The sequence below is a fragment of the Maniola jurtina genome, chromosome 10, assembly GCF_905333055.1.
Source record: "Maniola jurtina chromosome 10, ilManJurt1.1, whole genome shotgun sequence".
Taxonomy (NCBI): Eukaryota; Metazoa; Arthropoda; class Insecta; order Lepidoptera; family Nymphalidae; genus Maniola; species Maniola jurtina.
In genome coordinates this window covers 13673525-13693939 of record NC_060038.1, presented here as the reverse complement: position 1 = coordinate 13693939, position 20415 = coordinate 13673525, and the positions used below count along the sequence as shown (strand labels likewise).

Sequence of the window (20415 nt, the reverse complement as noted above, 5' to 3'; positions counted from 1 at the left end):
TGGTGTATTTTATAACATTTATATTTATGAATTCACAATTTTATTCCTCGATAAAATAGAAAAAAAAATTTTTTGCATGTAACATAAGTCAGGTCGATTTCATTCGTATAAAATGTAGCCTATGTCCCGGACCTTTACAACGAATCGATTGATACCTCATTCATCAAAATCGGCCCAGTAGTTTAGGCACTACGGTGGAACACACAAAATTTGGATACAAACATACATACATACATAGACTGCTAAAATCATAATCCTTCCTTTTGGCTTTGCCGCAGTCGGGTAAAAATAAGACCTATTAGGCACGGTCGACTAGTAGCCCTGCGCCACTCGATCCACGGCGACCGTTAGAATTTATACTTCATACTAATATTATAAATGCGAAAGTGTGTCTGCCTGTCTATTCATCTGTCTCAAAACTCTGACGGATTTGACTTGCTCAATAATTTTGCAAAGATTCGATGATATTCTGTACCTGCGTCGTCGGAAGTAACTCCGCTTATCACCAGCTCCAAGCGTTTACGATCTACTGAACTTCGTAGGTTTCTCTGAAATGGAAAGAGAAAATTGACATAACATTGTTAAATTAATTGTTAAATAAATTAATTGTATATTTTTAATGTAAATAATAATAAATAATAAATAAATAAAAATAAAAAAAGCGAAAGCTTAAAGAGCTTTCGGGTTTTTCAGGACCAAGAAGTTCGCCCCAGCAATGTAAGCCGGTTTTTCTGGTGCTGTAAATGTTCATGGGTGGTGGTGACACTTAACATCAGGTGACCCATCAGCTCGTTTGCTCGCTATTTTTATTTGTAAAATCTTTTTATTCCCATTGCCTCACCCGTCCAGCCAAAGTGAGTTTCTCCCCGTTCTTGTACCACGTCACATTCGGCTCTGGCTTCCCAGACGCTGTGCAGTTGAACCGGACGGTGCTCGCTCGCGTCACGTCCTTCGACACTGGCGGTAGAGTTATCGCGACTGGCTCCGTCAGGGTTACGTTGAATGTCTGAAACAATACGACACATTGTCTAATCCTTTTCTGTAGGGAGCAATTTACTAGGCGCGGTTAGTCTACAACGCTTACAAACGTTACAGTACTACCAGGTATCATACCATTAGAAGGTACCATATACTACTACCAGTAGTAGGTACCATATGCTACTACCAGTAGTAGCTACCATATACTACTACCAGTAGTAGCTACCATATACTACTACCAGTAGTAGCTACTATATTATACTACTACCAGTAGTAGGTACCATATGCTACTACCAGTAGTAGCTACCATATACTACTACCAGTAGTAGCTACCATATACTACTACCAGTAGCTCTACTGAGCTATCATATACTACCAGTAGTAGGTATCTATATTTGACTTTTACTTGAATGTAATTATTTTATCAAAATTCGGGAGAAAATAAGTTTAATTTAAAAGTCCTTTCACAGGGGGCATTTTTCTTGAAATTTAATTATTTCTACCTGTTATTTACAAGTAAAGAGCGGCAGCGTTTTTATAACTTAGGTACTAAGGCTCAGATCTACAATAATGTATCGCGCATGTTTTTGCCTTTGCATTTGTTCAGACTTACACAGTTTAAAGAAAACACACACACACACACACGCACACACAAACAGATACTTACTCATTTTAACTCTAAGTAAAATCGAAGCAGTCAAAATACGCTGTATAGATCTCTGCCTAAGTATATACTATAGTAAAGTAATAGGTATTCCCCGAATTTTTGAGTTGAAAACTTCTTTCGTCGTGTTGGACAATATTGGGATGGGTAAAAACTACGCGTCACCGACATGCCAGTGGCAGTAGTGCTCAGAGTGCCGCTAAATACTAAGACTAAGCTAATGTTAATGGTTTTAACTATCAAATTATGATATTTTAATTTTTGATAGGTACTACAATTTAAATTTGAAAATCTTTATTGCGATCCATGACACTTGACAAATCCTAAATAGCAAAAAAATACGTAGGTACAGTACCTACCGTTGACAATCGCTGAATGAGTGGTTTGGTTGTCAGAAATCCGAACCATGGCAGCCTTGCGCCATACACCTTGCGGCGCGAAATCGCATCGCGTCGCAACGCAGTTCTGTTTCGGCCCTTACCCCGCTATATCCTATCACTTGGACCCCACGATCGCCAGAGGCGTCACCCTTGTTATGGCAAATGAGCTACCTATTTGCTTTGTAAGCGGTAACTAAATTTTGCTTTTAATTTCACATCCACAAAAATTCGGGTATGTATAAAACAATTCGCGATGCTTTTTCATTATTTTGTTACCAGTTCATTACCTGCAATTTTGCATACCTAAGGTTTTATTTTTCACATAATAGGTATACATACACATAATAATTAAATACCCGCGACTTTAACACACGCAATAAGGCCTCATTCGCACGAGTCTTTTAAAAGAATCTTTTAAAGAGTTAAAAAAACGTTCAAATAGAACAAATGCATTCCCAAGTATCTGTTCACACGTACAAAAAAAAAAAAAAAAAACAAAACAAACGCTTTTTTAACGCACACTTTGTATTTTCAGCGCAACGCCGCCGCCGGGTTTTAACGCAATGCTTTTTTAACGCTCGTGCGAATTAGCGTGCTTTTTGAAAATTCAACCCCTAAAAGGGAAAAATAGGGGCTTGTTTGCGTAGTCCACTCGGAGGAAGACGCAGGTATAGGCTAGGTCTGATAAATACCTTAACCATGTCGAGATAGTCCTCAAGCGAGCAAGTGTAGACGCCCTCTTGGTCGTACTCGAGGTTGTTGAGCACCAGGACCTCCTCCGTTGTCTCCAGTTCGCTCGTCTTCTCCCCTGGAGGTGTTAGCTCCCATCTTAACTGAAATAAAAAAAAAATCGTAAGTTGACTTGACGACTTCGGGGTTTGATCCAACACGCAACTTCGAAGTTATGCACGTTATAAGCCAAGCAGTCCCCTACCCTACCCCTAACCCTTCTAATAAAAATAAAAGCCGTGTTAGTAGACGACCGGCAATGGGTTGTTGATGATCTTGAACTGTTTTTAGTCTAAGGACTGATTACGATGAAACCAGATAATATTGCAGTCAAGGGCGAACATGTATCTGAGTAAAAAAAACTTTCGCTCATTGATAGATCAGTCAGTTATATACTAGCTCTTGAGATAAGATCGACTGAATTGCACAGGCTTTTGCTGGGCTGATCCATTCTTTAGGTCCAGAGATCATTTATGGTGAATTTGTCATAAATATAGGGTAATCATATTAAAGGGTAACCATACATGTTCTAAATTATATGTGGCATTGAATTGAAATCCACTAAATTTTAAAGATTGTAACTCACTTACACGACCCCGCTCCCGCACGGTAAAAGAAAAAAAATTGGCCTCAAGTCGTACTCTACATACATTTTACAGTGACAACATAGAATTGCAAACAACGCGCAGCTTGCCGCAATCTAACCACTCGATGGTTGACATCTCGCTTACCACGCGCAAGCGTGCGGCCCACGCGTCTACAGCGTGCGGGCCACTCGAGCAAGTAGTAACGTGCTCAGTAGGGAGACGCCGTACTGCTAGCTGTCATCACGTGGACAGCGAGCTTTCTGCTAGCTGTCAGCGCGTGGGCAACTAGTGGTCACTACTATTTGAGGCGGAGCCGTGCGTGTGTTGTGTGGGAACGGTGTCGAGTAAATGAGCTACGACCTAAAGCTAGTTAAGAGGGGTCTCTCCGTCACTCGCTCCATACAAACGTAGTTCTTCTCTCATTTGAAAACTAACCAATCATACTCAATGACATTTTGTAGAAACGTTCCGAGAACTGATATCTATGCCTGTGGTTTTCCAGATTTCCGTTAAAATATTCGATTTCAAAGTTACGCGAACTTAAAAATTCACATACAAATCTTTGCGCCCCTGTAATTTTAAAACTACATATTTTTAGAAAAATCTAAAACACCATAGGCACAGATATTAGTTTCTAGAATATGTCTGCAAAATTTCATGGACTTTGGTTGCTTAATATTCAAATGAAATTGGGACTACGATTGTATGGAGTAAGTGACGGAGAGAGCCCTGTTAAAGCTGCTTAGGGCTTACTTTAGGTCTAGGCCAGCCTCTGACGGGGCAGGGGAGGACGACCCGGCTCCTCCGGGGCACCGCGATGTTGTCCTCCACGCGAAGTGCAAGGAACGATGGCTCTTCATCTTTGGAGTCTATGACCGTCACTCGACCTTCCGAGCTGGTCCGACTTTTGTTTACGTAGGGGTTGGTTGCTATGCATCTGAGAAAAACATAAAATATTTTAATAGGTATATAAATACATGTATATTACATAATAATAACATAAAATTCTCTATTAAGCTTTTTTCATGAATAATTTCTATCTTTGCTGTAACTATTCTACTCCCTTTACAACCTCTCGCACTGCCAAGAGTCACTGGTAGAGATCTCTTATAGAGATAAGTGCTTCCCTGCCCACTTTTTCTTTCTTTTTCTCGTTGTTACAACTTTCTGGTACAAATAAAAAATATGTCTCTCCAATTTTTGGCAAAGCCAAAAGAAACGGTTATGATTTTAGCGGTCTATGTATGTATGTATCAGATTCTGTGTGTTCTAACTTAGCGCGTAAATTACTGGGCTGATTTTGATGAATGAGGTGTCAATCGATTCGTTATTATGGTGACATAGGCTACATCTTATACAAAAAAAAAATCGACCTGACGGATGTTACATCCAAAAAAGTGGGGGGTCACCAATTTTTTTCTTTTTGCTATTGTATCCAGTGGGATATCAAATGAAAGAGGAAAAATTCCGAGTTTACAGGCTTTCTGTGACTCGTTTGATGGTGGACCTAGTGGGGGGTCTTCCAATGCAAAGTGCGAGGTCGCTGTTCTAGCACCTTGGGGTTGGACCCCAACGCCATGGTTTTTTAAACTATGTGCCCTGCCCATTGGCACTTCAGTTTCCCTACCTATTGAGCTATGTCAGATTAGAATAACCATTATCTAGTACAGATCTCCTCATTTCTGATGATTAGCATACACAATAATATACATACCTGTATGCTCCTGCATCTTCGTTTTGCACATCTATGATCAGTAGCTCGCTCTCCAATAGGAAATACCTGAAACAAGTTATATGATTGAAATTAAGAATGAAAATCAGTGAAATATACAACCACACCGGTAAATCAATAACTCTTGCGAGCTCGTTTTGAATGTAATGCTAGGTTTTGGTTTGAAATCTCGTATTCAGTTTATATTTGCTTTAAAATCGAAGATGGTTTCTTAAGCTTCATTTACACCAGATCAACGTGGCACAAAAGGCAATGTTTTTTTTACCTTTTCAACTACTTATTTCGATCATTGTCTCTTCTTTCTGCTTTTGTTTCATTATTATTTCTGCGTAGTTTGTAATAGTCATCCAGTTTTCTTCACTATCTAGTATATCGCCTTACTGAGTTGAACGCTGCCTAACACCTAAGCTTCTAGAAGCTGTGATAGCCTAGTGGTTAGAACGTCCGCCTGTTAATCGGAGGTCTGGGGTTCGATCCCGGGCACGCACCACTAACTTTTCAGTTATGTGCGTTTTTTAGCAATTATATATCACTTGCTTTAACGGTGAAGGAAAACATCGTGAGAAAACCTGCATGCCTGAGAGTTCTCCATGTTCTCAAAGGTGTGTGAAGTCTGCCAATCCGCATTGGGCCAGCGTGGCAGACTATGGCCTGAACCCTTCTCATTTTGAGAGGAGTTCTGTACTCAGTAGTGGGGCGGAAATGGGTTGATGAAATAACACCTAAGATGAATTGTTAAAAAAGTTTTTTTTGATCAAACAAAAAGATCTTTGTTAAACCTAGGTGTCTACCTTTGATTTTGTGGAAGAGGCCTGCCATCTTTTAGCCAGGATATGGAGGCTGCAGGACCAGAGCTGATGCGGCAGGGTATGGAGGTAGGCTGGTTTAAATACGCTGTCGTGTCCGACGGTGGGTTCGAGAACTGCTTGCCGATAACTGTGAATAAATGATTTTAATGTTAGGAAAGAAAATTAAAAAAACTGGTGCGTTGATATCAGTCAGTTAGTCATTCGGCTTTCCCTTTTATATATTTAGACTAGCTTATGCTCGCGACTTTGTACGGGTGGACTACACAAATTTCAAACCCCCTCAGGGGTTGAATTTTAAAAATCCTTTTTTAGCAAATGTCTACATCATAACAGCCTCCCAGCGCAAACCATTTTGTAGTTTGAGCTATGCGTTGAGAGCTGTCAGTCAGTCAGTTAGGTTTTCTGTTTATATATTTATATTTAAACACTTTAAAAATTATAAACTAGGTAAATAAATAGGTAAAATCCCAAAAATCTTAACAAAAAGAATAATCGCACGATCAATTAACTTATTAAGTAGGTACATAATAAGGTCGAAAAAAAACTTCATGAAGTACCTAAACTTTATTTTCGAACCAAAATAAATACTACCACCCTATCACCTGTGCTACTAGTACATTTAGAAGGTCACATGTTTTCTCGGTACCTATTTATTGAACGCCTAACTGATTTAGAGAATTAAACAAGGGTTGGATTGCGTTGTCACGAACAAAACCTGGGCCCCAATCAATTTTAACAGTTCGATATAATAATTAAATACGTTTGTTTTTAAAGGTATAAAGGAAAGTTGGTATTAACGGTACTATTAGGTACATAATGTCGCTTTACAAGTACTGTCTAAACTCTAAATAGTAGGTTCGTTTCGTTTTTCTTTAAGAATATTAGCCATGATAACTATGACTAATACTCCCCTTTCCCCGCCAATTAAGCGAAGCTTGTGCCAGGAGTGGGTACGACAATAGTGCAACGGGTGGGGTTTGAACCGCCGACCTTTCGGAATTCAGTCCGCTCCTCAACCGTTGAGCTATCGAGGCTCGATGGACGCAAAAAATCCCCTGAAACATGAATAACATGACAGGATAATAATATATTGTTTGGTCAGCAAAATTCCTAAATAGCTTACTTTATACAGGTATCATCCACAAACAGTTTCCTTCACGGTTTCATCACACTGTTTTTTGCCTACTTTCAAGTGCACAGCTTCTGCGAAATGTAATTTTGTAGAGCCACGACTAGGAACACCGTTAGTTTTCTGGAAATTCGCTATTGACTGACTGACTATTGATTGAGCAGATGATTAATTTCGATGCTGTTACTTTAAAGTGAAATATTTCTCTTGTTATTTGGTCAACTGTAAAGGACGGTAACTAAGTCCCACGGTTGGACAAAGGCCTCCTCCTTGAGACTGTTAGACGTCTGCCCCAGGGGCTATCGGTGCTGCGACAGACATGGTGCGCTCACTGCCATTTCAGCTTGATAATTGATATGTCGGTTACTTTGGTTACCTATTCTATGGATTTTCTCGTTACGAATGTTGTCCCTCCGAGAGACATCCATTGCCCGTTTCATTGAGCGACTTTAAACTTGTGGACAAGGCCACGTGTCAGTGTTCACGTTTCAGCGCCATACGTCATCACAAGTAGGACATACTCATAAAGACTTTCGTCTTTATCAGGCTTCCGATAATAATAAACGAACATGGACCAAATGAAAACTTTCTCAGTACATTTTTTCACGTTCCACGTTGTTATTGTTCAAAAAAAAACTTTTTAAACAAAACAAAAAAATCCTTTAAACTGCACATAATTTCTTTAAAGTTTTGAAATTGCTTTGATATTATTATCATTTATTTGGCTGTTTAGTGACAATTTCCCTTATTCTCTGAACCGTGCTATCAAAAAAGGCAACATTTTCAAAGTTCCGTTATTATTTCCCGTACGGCGTGCATACTCTTTGTAAGACAAGCTTTGTTCACCGGACGCGGCCGTCTTTGTTTAGCCTGCATTGTGGTTTTTTCCTATTCTTACAGCTGTGATTATTTTGCGTTTTACTTTCCTTCAGTTTTTGTGCCCATAAAGGCTTGGACACATAGTAGGGCTCACCGAGGCATGGTGGAAACGAAAAGGAGAAATTCGAAACAGTTTTGACTGTAACTTATACACACTTCAAACAATACCAAACGCAACGTTTTTATAGGTTGGAGATAATTCAATTGTTTACCCATACCCATACTGGATCCAATTACGCTGTCCATTAACCAGACTAATTCGTTCTGATGCGCCCTCAGAGTCGGTAGAGGTCGGTTCAACCTTTGCGTAAAATCGGGTGACGTGAAGGATCAAGATCTGCCCTGTTTCTTATCTTTGATCTTTATACGAAATAATCCTCAAGTCTCGAAAATACCCTTAAAAAATGAGGGGATCCTTAGAAGAATCATAGTAACCGACATAGCCCAACCGGCTAGGAAGTTAAAGTGGAAATTATCTATGGAGCGGGGCAGATACCTACTCGTAGGTTGAAGAATCAGTTAGACGTTGGGGTTCTATTTGAAGGCCCCGTAACAAAGAAAAGAAGAATCGTTTCTTTAGGATTGAAGAAAAATTTCGCGCTCATTTCGCTTGCACCAAAGTCACTACTGGAAGAGTTCAAAGAGACGTCCGCGTCGGTCCCGGTTTTTATGAAGAACATCTGATAAATTGATTCGAAATCGTACCTACTCTTAGTAGTTGGGGTCCCAAGGTGCTGGAATGGCGACCTCGTACGTGGAAAGCCCACCATTAGGTGGATAGGCGACATCAAACGAGTTGTAAGGAGCCGCTGGATCCAGGTGGGCTCGCGACGCAAGATCCATATATCTGTCTATCGCTTGATGATGATGATGTAGGGCTTGCACTCCAGAATTCCAATTATAGCGTAACTCCGGAGCTTCGTAAGATTACAGAATCGTTTGTAAAACCGAAGTTATCATGAACATAACCGGAGTTCACATGTTTAGGAAAAAGTCGCGCTTTTTCAGCGTTTACATACAGCACAGAGTCTACATAAATTGTACATATTATGAAATAGGGTAAAACTTAACCAATTTATCGATGAAAAACATAATTTTGAAAAACCTAAAAGATAAATCTTACAAATCAAACGCATTAGGTACACATTTTTTTATAAAGCTTCGAAATTCCGGAACTCCGGACTTGAAGAGCTAAGCATCAAACCCCAACTCCGGAGCTAAAAAATAGTCCAATTTTCAAGCCCTATGATGATGACAGTAGAATCGTATGCAGAAGGATTTGGCAACCTCTACCATAATAATAATTAGTGTTATGGTCACTAATTACGAGTTACATTTACGACTCTCAGCAATAAGAACGCAGAGAGAGAGATCGCTCAGATCGCTTCAAAATACACCAAATTGATAACCAAGTACACGTTTTAATTATATGCGAATACTTGTAGGGGATAGGTACTTGGAGTTTGTAGTGTTTCGATCAAAGGGAGTATCGATTGAGACCGATATTTGAGCCTCGAGTGCTGTTTCATTAGTTTAACCTTAATTAGATGCGGCTTAAATGATGCCACAGTTTATTCATGCCTCATACGTATCAATATCAAAATATTTTACACTGGATGATGCCCGCGACTTTGTCCGCGAGGATTTAGATTTCCGAAAATCCCGTAGGAACTCTTTGATTTTCCGGGATAGAAAGTTGCCTGGGACGTAAGCTACCTATGTTACCAAACATTTAAATCGGTTAGACGGATGGGTCTTTCAGAATCCCGTGCGAACTCTTTGATTTTCCGGGATAAAAAGTTGCCTATGTCCGTTCCCGGGATGTAAGCTAAGTACCGAATTTACAGCTAAACGAGTTGCGAAGCTGAAGTCGAAATGGGCAGGGGCTATAGGTAATAATATGTAGGCATAGACCGACAAGAAAGTTATATAAGGGTATTTCTTTTTTTAGAGGTCTCTACGGAACCCTAAAAATGGAAAAAAAAATCTAGACGCAGTGGTTTGAGCGTACCCTTCTAAAGATATATCACTGAGTTACTTTCTCTTTTTACACACTACATAAGGATTTATTTTTATTTTGAATTTAGGAATCGTGTTAGCATGCAATATCCTGCACATCAAAGTCATTGAATGCATTTTTGTTCCAGAGAGTTGCGCTTGCGCATGAATAAATTATGTCCTCATTTAGTCGTCTGCCTAATTAAGGCCAATGAAACGGCACTCGATGTCCAAAACATTGACTTCAATCAATCTTTGCTTGATCGCTTGCGCCTATCTCTGACATCTTAAATGATTTGTACAATCATCATCATTTCAATTTTCAACCTTTCGCTGCCACACTATTGAGCGTGGTTCTCTCCTATAGGTCTTGAAAATCGGACTTATTTTCAGCCGGAGTCGTGTTTTGATGCTGAGGGTTCCAAGTCCGGAGTTCCGGAGTTTAGAAACATCATTAAAAAAATTAAATGTGATGAAATAATACGTTTGAGATTGAATATTTCTTCGCCTAAAATCTAAATGAATGTTTAAGTCCGTTAAGTATGAAATAAAACAAAAAATGAAAAGGAATCTTTATTTTACGACCTTAAAATTAATTAAGTAGTAAAAATTTTCTTTTAGGTTTTGTTTTTTAGGTGTTTTCCATTGATAAAACAGGATAAGTTTTACCGTATTTCATATGCACAATTTATGAAGAGTGTACGGGGTATCTAACCGCTGAAAAAGCCGGGATGTAAGCTAACTCTGTACCTTTCATCAAAATCGGTTAAACTGTTGAGCGGTGAATAGCTAGCAGATAGACAAACAGAGAGACACACTTATGCATTTATAATATTAGTATAGATTAGGTATTCTGAGCTATCACACTAATATTATAAAGGCGAAAGTTTGTATGTGTGTGTGTGTGTATGTGTATGTTTGTTACTCCTTCACGCAAAAACTACTGGACGGATTAGGCTGAAATTTAGAATGGAGATAGATTATACCCTGGATTAGCACATAGGCTACTTTTAATCCCGGAAAATCAAAGAGTTCCCACGGGATTTTTAAAAAACCTACATCCACGCGAACGCAGTCGCGGGCATCAGCTAGTATTATATACATCGATGTTATGAATTGGCTCTCTCCAGCGTGGATACTATTGAAGCGGTTTGAATTGCTAAACGAAACCCGGGATCACTACTAGTCTATAAGTACAAAGCAATATCTTTTATGCGTATATGCGCTTGAATAGATTATGTCCAATCATCGTTAGTGGCATTAGCGAGGAGCGATCTGCAGAGTCAGGATATTGTCATTAGGCCCCGAATCATTTTATAGAAAACATATTTTTGACCGATTTCAAAACGATAGCGTCATGTAGAGCATAATGCCTTGAGTGTTAAGTATTTGAGTAAAGAAAACACATTCTTTGAGACGCAGAAGTCGTTAGCTTTGAGTCTTCGACCCATAAAGCTCACTTTTAGGTTTCCGTACCTCAAAAGTAAAATGGAACCCTAATAGGATCACTTTGTTGTCTGTCTATCTGTCTGTCTGACCGTCTGTCCGTCTGTCGTGTCTGTCAAGAAAACCTATGGGGTACTCCCCGTTGACTTAGAATCATGAAAGGCAGGTAGGTAGGTCTTATAGCACAAATAAAGGAAAAAATCTGAAGACTGTGAATTTGGGTCATATCTAGATAACTATACTAAGTGGGGTATCATATGAAAGGGCTTTACTTGTACATTCTAAAACAGATTTTTATTTATTTTTATGCTTAATACTTTTCGATGTGCAAAATGTTGGAAAAATACCCGTGTACGGAACCCTCGGTACGCGAGTCCGACTCGCACCTGGCCGGTTTTTTACTATTTTTTTTTTTAATTATATAGACTAGCGCTTGGCTGCAATCAGACCTGCTAGCAAGTGATGTGGCAGCCTAAGATGGAGCGCGCTTGCCTAGAAGTTGCCTATTCACTCTTGACTATAGGATATAAATTATATTATAGTCCGGTCAAAATAGACATTAAGGATACAATAATTCAAAATTTTTACAATTCAAGAGGATCCTCTTAATTTAAGAAAACCAGTGTCCCTGAGACTATCGGGATTTCTAACTACAATCTTTTATTTCTAACAAAGTTGACGATCTCGGTAATGACTGTAAAGAAAATCTGTGACGATTGCTTTGTGAAATAAACCTATTAATTCTTAATTGATTCGTCGACAATTAAACTAATTTAAGCTTTTTAATGGTACTGACAGTTTCTACGAATTTCTTTCTATTCAGGTCATCGTATTGGAATTGAAATTCTACCGTCGAGTCCTTTTGATGAAAAGTGGCTAACCGTAAAAAGTAATTTTTGAGTTATCGCCTAAAAACATTAGAACATTTAAAAGAACTGATGTTTATGAAAAGTATTATACGCAGGACCAAACTAAAAACTACCTAAAACATTGATCCTATTTATTTTGGTAGCGTGCTTTCTTAGAACCATTAATTCTAAGGTAGGTACATAATATTATCTACGTCTTTTCTGCCGAATGCCATATTTTAAAAGCTCTATTTAAAATTACATCATGAAAACCACAAAAAATTAATGAAAGCAACAAATAGCATAACAATCAACAGTCCGATATTTTAATTATGGTGATGATCTTCACAACTGAAACGGATAATAGCTATCCATATTATGAAATACTTCCCGCAAAACCGCTGTATTATCTAAACGCATCCGCACTACCAAACGGCACCTTAGTTAGGGTTGCCAGGCGTCCGACATTAGCCGGATATGCTCGGCTTTCTACGGTCATCGCCATCAACAACCCATCGCGCCAGTCTACTACGCTGATCCATACTTTGTACAAGAATAAACCATTAAATTACGTATCCAAGTTTTAAGTACATTTTTTTTTAATTTATAGACTAGCACTTGGATGCAGCCAAGATGGAGCGCGCTTGCTTAGAAGATGCCTATTCACTCTTGACTTGAAGGTCTACGGTCATCGCCATCAACAACCCATCGCGCCAGTCTACTACGCTGATCCATACTTTGTACAAGAATAAACCATTAAATTACGTACCCAAGTTTTAAGTACATTTTTTTTTAATTTATAGACTAGCACTTGGATGCAGCCAAGATGGAGCGCGCTTGCTTAGAAGATGCCTATTCACTCTTGACTTGAAGGTACCTTATAATTTGGAGGGATAAACTGATGCTGGTAGGACATTCCAAATCCTAGCGGTTCGAATTGGAAATGAGGAGGCAAATCGCTTCGTAGGTATTTTGTCTGTCCAGCTTTAACAACGTACCTATATCCAGCTTTAGCGGAAGTGATAATAGCTTAGCGGTTTAGACATCGATTTCCTATTCAGGTGGTCCGAGGTTTGATCCCGGCCAAGCACCTCTAACTCTATTCAGTTATGTCCATTTTAGGCAATATGAATTAAGTAGGTACATCAATTGTTTCAATAAAAACGATGAAGGAAAATATTGAAAGGAAACCTGCATGACTGAGAATTTTCTATAATTTTCTCAAAGGTGTGTGAGGTCTGCCAATCCGCATTTGGCCAGCGTAGTGGACTATGGCCAAACCCTTATCAACTTAAGAGCCGTACTCGTAAGAGCCAGCTTGAGTTGATGATGATGATGATGATTATCCGGCTTTTAGAGCAAAATGTCCAGCCTAAAAAACCATGGAGTCCGGTTTTTGTATTTTGTGGCATGGCAACCCTAATACTGGACTGTAATAGAAACAGCCCTTGATGTATTGCCTCCTTTGTACATGCATGTATAAATAATGAAAAACGCGGCGAGAATGCCAATGAGGTTCGCTACATACCGCCCTCTGTACTCCGCCCTCCCAGCGGCCCTACGGTCAGCTACTTATATTGCTGAGTGAATAAAACCGGTCAAGTGCGAGTCTGGTAGTTTGGTCTGATAGGAGGCTTCGGCCGTGGCTTGTTACCACCCTGCTGGTAAAGCCGTGCCGCCAAGCGATTTAGCGTTCCGGTACGATGCCGTGTAGAAACCAAAGAGGTATGGAATTAATAAAAATTGCCATATCCCTTCCAGGTTAGCCCGCTTCCATCTTAGAGTGCATCATCACTTACCACTAGGTGAGATTGCAGTCAAGGCCTAACTTGTATCCGCACTTGACCAGCGTGGCATACGTCCTTCTCATTCTGAGAGGAGATCCGTGGTCAGTAGTGGGCCGGTGATGGATGGGTACTTACAGGAAAACTTGAGATTGACAGGGTAGCCCAGGACAACCCCGCCATGGTGCGACGCCGCGCACTGGTACACGCCCTCCGTGCTGCCGCCATTCTTGCGGACCACCTCTAGCGTGCCATTGTGGGAGATCCTGGAAAATAGACTCTGATAGATAGCGGCAATGGGCACGGAACATAGCTTGAAACAATAGGCTACGGAACCCTAGAAACCGGCCAAGTGCGAGTCAGACTCGCAGAGGGTTCCTTTGGACTCGAGGGACTTTTGCCAGCGGGAGGGACTTAGCGGGACTTTTCACAGACAGAACAAAATGATCCTATTAGGGTTCCTTTTTTCTCTGGAGATACGGATCCCTAAAATAATTTCTTAACGCTGTGCGGGGTGATTCTCTAACTCAGTGTTTGATAGCCACTGAGGTTGGTTGGTTCTATATTGCTACTTCTCTGGGTGATATCAAAATATATTTCCGTAGAAAACCTTCAATGGATTAAAAACTGGGCTCGGTGGCTATCATTCAGTGTTAGATACTGAGTTAGCGAATCACCCCGCAGAGCGCTACGAATTATTTTAGGGATCCGTATCTCCAGAGAAAAAAGGAACCCTTAAAGGATAATTTTGTTGTCTGTCTGTCACAAGTCCCGCTAAGTCCCTCCCGCTGGCAAAAGTGTGGCAAGAGGGACTTTCCCTCTAAGGGACGTTTATCGTTTTGCTTGGCACTGGCGACCGTCTCCTTGGCAGAAGTATTCTATGGTGTCTACTATCTAGATTCTAGTAAGTACTTGGTGTCGACACTATCCAGAGACCAAGTGAACTCACCGCTTAGTGATCACGTCCTCCCGTGTCGTAGTAACTCTGAACCATGTGTAAGGCCTGGATCGCACTAGGTCGTCATCGAGCGGCGGCGGCGGCCGTCGCGGCTGGACGCGCGTCCACTCCGGCACTACACACGGCAGTGACGCGTTTCGTACCGACTGTGACCATGTTATCGGGACATCTGTACGGACAAAAATATTTTATCATTAGTATGGACGGGAAAACTTTGAGATTTGACATCTGCATACAATGTTTACAGATCTACGCACAAGAATAACGCCAGTAATATGACGCTGCTATTTAGTTAACACAACACTTTAGCACACTAATCACACTTCACACTAATCACACTAATAGTGATTATAAAGGAGAAAGTTTGTATGTGTGTGTGTGTGTATATTTGTTACTCCTTCACGCAAAAACTACTGGACGGATTGGGCTGAAATTTAGAATGGTGATAGATTATACCCTAGATTAGCACATAGGCTACTTTTTATCCCGGAAAATCAAAGATTTCCCACGGGAATTTTAAAAAATCTACATCCACGCGAACGAAGTCGCGGGCATCAGCTAGTTAAACGAAGTCGCGGGCATCAGCTAGTTATATTATAAAGGCGACAGTACATGTGTGTGTGCGTGCGTGCGTGTGCACGTGTGTGTAATCATCTAGCAACATTATACTCGTTTGGCAGAAAGTTTTTAAACTTTGTGTTGTTATGATACAAAACTCTAATTTATGTTAGAAGCCTTTGGAACAAAGTCTGTATAACTTAGCTGTTTGGCTCGTGTAACGTGTAAGTACGTACGTACCAGAAAACCGCTCGCGCGTAACCCGGTGTTGTTAGGAACTTTGTTTTGTGACTGACTTAATTTCCCGAAATTTCAATATATTTCAGGGCGAAATTTTGCGATCATTTATAGATGGAGTACCTACCTACTTGGAGTTTCTCCACACACATAGTTCAAAAAAAAAAACCGGTCAAGTGCGAGTCAGACTCGCGCACTGAGGGTTCCGTACTCGGGTTTTCAGATTTATTCCCGTACTTGTGTACAGGAATAAATCCCTATAGGTCTTTATGACAGACAAGACAGACGGACAGACAGACGGATAGACAGACAGACAAAAAAGTGATCCTATAAGGGTTCCGTTTTTCCTCTTGAGGTACGGAACCCTAAAAATGAGCTCGGTGGCTATAATTGTTAGACACTGAATTAGCGAATCACTTCGGTGGAGCGAAAAGTCGCGGGCATCACCTAGTAACACTCAGTTAATATTATTATTATTAAATTATGTGATATGTGATAATATTTATTGTAACCCTGTCAAGTATTAATTATTTATTAACTACATTAATTATTTATTATTATCATAAATATTATCAATAATTGCTGAAGCTAATAAATAATTGATGTCATTATAATTTAATTTAAAATTATTTATAGTTAAACATCGGAATTTAGTTGCAATAAATAATTATTATTTCATCATAATATTATGATAGCCGTTATAATATTATCATCATATAAATAGCCGTTATTAAAAACTTACATAGTAGGTTTAAAGAACACAGGAATATTAATTTCTTAAGCTTATTAATATACTTATTTTACTTATTTAAAACGAGCGGATACTCAGCATTGGGAGTTGTGCTACTATGCTTAAAAAACCGGCCCAGTGCGAGTCAGATTCGCGCACCGAGGGTTCCGTACTCGGGTATTTTTTCCGACATTTTGCACTATAAATCAAAAACTATTATGCATAAAAATAAATAAAAAGCTGTTTTAGAATGTACAGGTAAAGCCCTTTCATAATATGACTATCCACTTGGTATAAGTTATCTTACTTTGAAAATTGAAACACATTTTTTTTAATGATGTAACCACAAATTCACGGTTTTCGGATTCATTGCTTTACTTGTGGTATAAGATGTACATACCAGCCAAATTTCATGATTCTAGGTCAACGGGAACGGGATACGACGGACGGACGGACATACAGATAGACAGACAGACAACGAAGCGACCCTATAAGGGTACCGTTTTTTATTTTGAGGTACGGAACCCTTAAAAAAAGAAAAATATTTTGGGTTTTTTTTTCTAAACCCATCATCGCGTTATTGCCTTTGTAATGAAACCGATTAGGGGGTATTTTTACTTAAGATTAAAATAGGTATATTTTTAGTAAGCAGTAAGTATTTTTTTTAAAAATGTTATGAAGGCAGAATTATTAATTGCCTAAATTTAGAGAAAAATGAAGGTAGGTTGGTACATATTGGGTAAACGTTTAAATATAAAGAGGTCCAGGGACCTCCGCCCGGGGCGTTTTATCTTTCGCTCAGGCCGACACGTGCAAGGGTCGTTGATACCAACAACCAAAAGCCTGGATTTTCTGTTTACGTAACCTAGCTTTACATAATATTGTTTACTTTATAATTTGGTATAGAAAAATATACCTATTAGAAAGTTGTGGGAGCTTCATATTTTTGCCTTTTGGCGTGGAGACTTTGGGCCGGGGTCTCGAGACCTTATGGAGGAAATTTCGAAAAGGGTTATCAAGTCAACCGGGGACCCGAGAGCTACCTACCTTGGGCAAAGTATTTGTTTGGCCATCCAAAGGGGTACTTAATGCTGCCAGCACCTTGGGTAAAATGCCTCGCTGTGGTAGTCTCGATGAGGTTTTAGTTTTAATTTTTTTATTTATATACTTTTTAATTAATTTTTTTTAAAATTTTAATTTAGATTTAAGTTTATTTTATAGAATTGTCAACTTGATTGTCAATTACTATTATGTCTAATTTTGAATCTAAATAATTAAATTCGGTACTTATAACAAAACTGTAACTGGACGATTTCTGTACATTAGATATTAGAAACTGCATGTTATATACATTCTCAGTAGGTAGTAATCGACATCAACATGGCCTGCTGGGCGATTCACTATCTGTCTGTCAAGAAACCTATAGAGTACTTCCCGTTGACCTAGAATCATGAAATTTGGTAGGTAGGTAGGTCTTATAGCACAAGTACAGGAATAAATCTGAAAACCGCGAATTTGTGGTCACATCATTTAAAAAAAATTAAAATGTGTTCCAATTTTCAAAGTAAGATAACTGTACCAAGTGGGGTATCATATGAAAGGGCTTTACCTGTACATTATAAAACAGATTTTTATTTATTTTTATGCATAATAGTTATTGATTTATCGTGCAAAATGTTGGAAAAAATACCCGGTTGCGGAACCCTCACTTCGCGAGTCTGAGTCGCACTTGGCCGGTTTTTGAAAAAAGAAACGGGAAATGAGACGTCTCCGAAAATTCATAACAGGATGCCACCTTACTTTAGAGGCCTACCTATATTATTTTTATTAATTCCTACCTAATAATATTTAAAATGACGCATCGAGTAAGGTCATTGCTCCGATCACAATACAGGATTACGATATTCAAGGACAAAATAATAATAATGATTACAAACAACAAAATTGGCTTATTGCGCGCCAATAATTCGGCTTTGTGGCTTTATAGTAACTGTGTAAAGCATATAAAGACGTGCCAACATGTCGGGTGCGGACATGTTCCAATCTAACATGACGTGTATATAGGTACAGTCTGAGTCAGCAACAAAGCAAGATTTGCAGTTTGCACCCATCCATAGTCGCTTGTACTGGTTAAAGCAAAGCCAGATTTGACTATCACAGCTCAATTTTTAACCCCCGACCCAAAAAGAGGGGTGTTAAAAGTTTGACGTGTGTATCTGTGTATCTCCGTATCTGTCTGTGGCATCGTAGCCCCTAAACTAATGAATAGATTTTAATTTAGTTTTTTGACGTGACAACGTCTTATAATTCGATAGAGCCGGCTGCACGCACGAAAAAACATGACTCATGCGGCGTTACCTCGCTCTGAGGCGTTCCATGTAAGGCTTGAAGTGCAAGCGAGAGCGCGGAACGAGCGACAAAGAAGCACAATCGGCCTTTGTTGTCACGTTCAACTATCGTCAGTAAACCGACTTTACAGACAACAAATTTTTTTTTTGAAAGGTGGCTTGATCGAGAGTGTTCTTAGCTACAATCCAAGAAAATCGGTTCAGCCGTTTGAAAGTTATCAGCTCTTTTCTACTTACTGTAACCTTCACTTGTCGGGGGTGTTATAAATTTTTAATTTACACTTGTTTTATTGATTGACACTTGCATTGCACGATACGGGTTACAAAGCCGTTAAAAATGCATAAAAAAATTAACTATGTACTAACAAAATAATAATTTAGTACAAAACATGGACGTATAAATTGCTCTACAAAATTAAAGATTCATTTTATTTTATAAAAGTACGTAAAAAAACTATTATTAGATAATATTTACAGTAAAAAGGAAAACCTAAGTTAGTATATACTTAGTAAAACTTGAGAAAAATCCTTGAGTTTTTAATAGACTTCTTAAAAGAAGAAGTTTCTCAGTATTTTATTAATACCTAAATTAAGTTTCAACGCTCTACAATCTGGGGCGTCTCTCTTGAATTTTCACTACAGGTAAATACCTACCTAACGGTAGCTGCCATTATAAAAAGTCGGAACCCACTCGCTTTAGGAAAATCAGGAAAAACACGGATGCCGACCTAGGTTGTTCAAAGTTGGCATGTCTATAGATGCTATAAATTATGGTTAGTATAGTTCTATAGGTAGTACCGAAAATCGTCACAGCTTGGGGGGCGCTTGGGATACTACTGCGCAGGTCAAGGTTACATCGCCCGTCCTGCTCACACTCAAGTGGAATGTACGTCCATCTCTGTCTACACGTAGCCCACGTGATTACGACGTCCGTTTTCAGTGTGTCACCGTACCGCTCGTCATTATTGGTCAATGCTAACGAGAGAAGGCAGTGTAGAGATCAGCCGATATCGATATTTGACTATCGATATTTAATTGGTACCGATAATTTGGTTACGATACTACTCAAATAGATACCTACTTAAAATATTAAATAGGTAAATAGGTAAGTCTATAGAACAGTCGTAAATCAAGTTAATGTCAAAATCAATACTTAGTAGTTAGTACCTACCTTACGGTACTATCTTTAGTATCTTTAGTGTACTTTTTCTATACTTTAACAAAATACCTTACATAAATAAATCTTTTTAAAAGACAGGCTTAGGTATCTGTTTCAAGAGAAGCCTCTATTCTTTCTCTAAGCCGATTCAACAGTTCACTCTGCTGTCACAAACAATTCAGACAGTTTAGCAAATCTAAAATAACCATTCGATCGAACCAATTTAAAAGCGATACCTACCGATTCTTTTAATTTTATCGATATTTTTTCGATACTTTCCGAATCCACGAATCTCTAGCCGTGTGTACATTTGGGAAACGTTTCCAAACATGGATGTGTGAGAGACGCACACACAGTTCTCGTGTAATTGCGATGTTTTTGTGATGCATTAACACATACGTAGGTATACAGGCCCCGCGTCTGTAGTATTTGGGGGAATGCGGAAGATTTTATTTATTCTGT

At 39.1% G+C, this 20415-nt stretch overlaps 1 protein-coding gene across 2 annotated transcripts in view; it reads right to left on the bottom strand.

Annotated features, from left to right (window-relative positions):
• The window catches only part of LOC123868897 (protogenin-like), a 111413-nt gene that overhangs the window by 10762 nt on the left and 80236 nt on the right, over positions 1–20415 (bottom strand). For both annotated transcript variants that reach the window (XM_045911558.1, XM_045911560.1), the window contains exons 2-9: positions 14913–15090; positions 14102–14229; positions 5862–6006; positions 5053–5118; positions 4092–4275; positions 2715–2855; positions 842–1006; positions 476–548 (exon numbers count right to left, since the gene is read on the bottom strand). In XM_045911558.1, the coding sequence (XP_045767514.1) occupies positions 476–548; positions 842–1006; positions 2715–2855; positions 4092–4275; positions 5053–5118; positions 5862–6006; positions 14102–14229; positions 14913–15090 (1080 nt within the window). The remainder of the gene's footprint in view (positions 1–475; positions 549–841; positions 1007–2714; positions 2856–4091; positions 4276–5052; positions 5119–5861; positions 6007–14101; positions 14230–14912; positions 15091–20415) is intronic.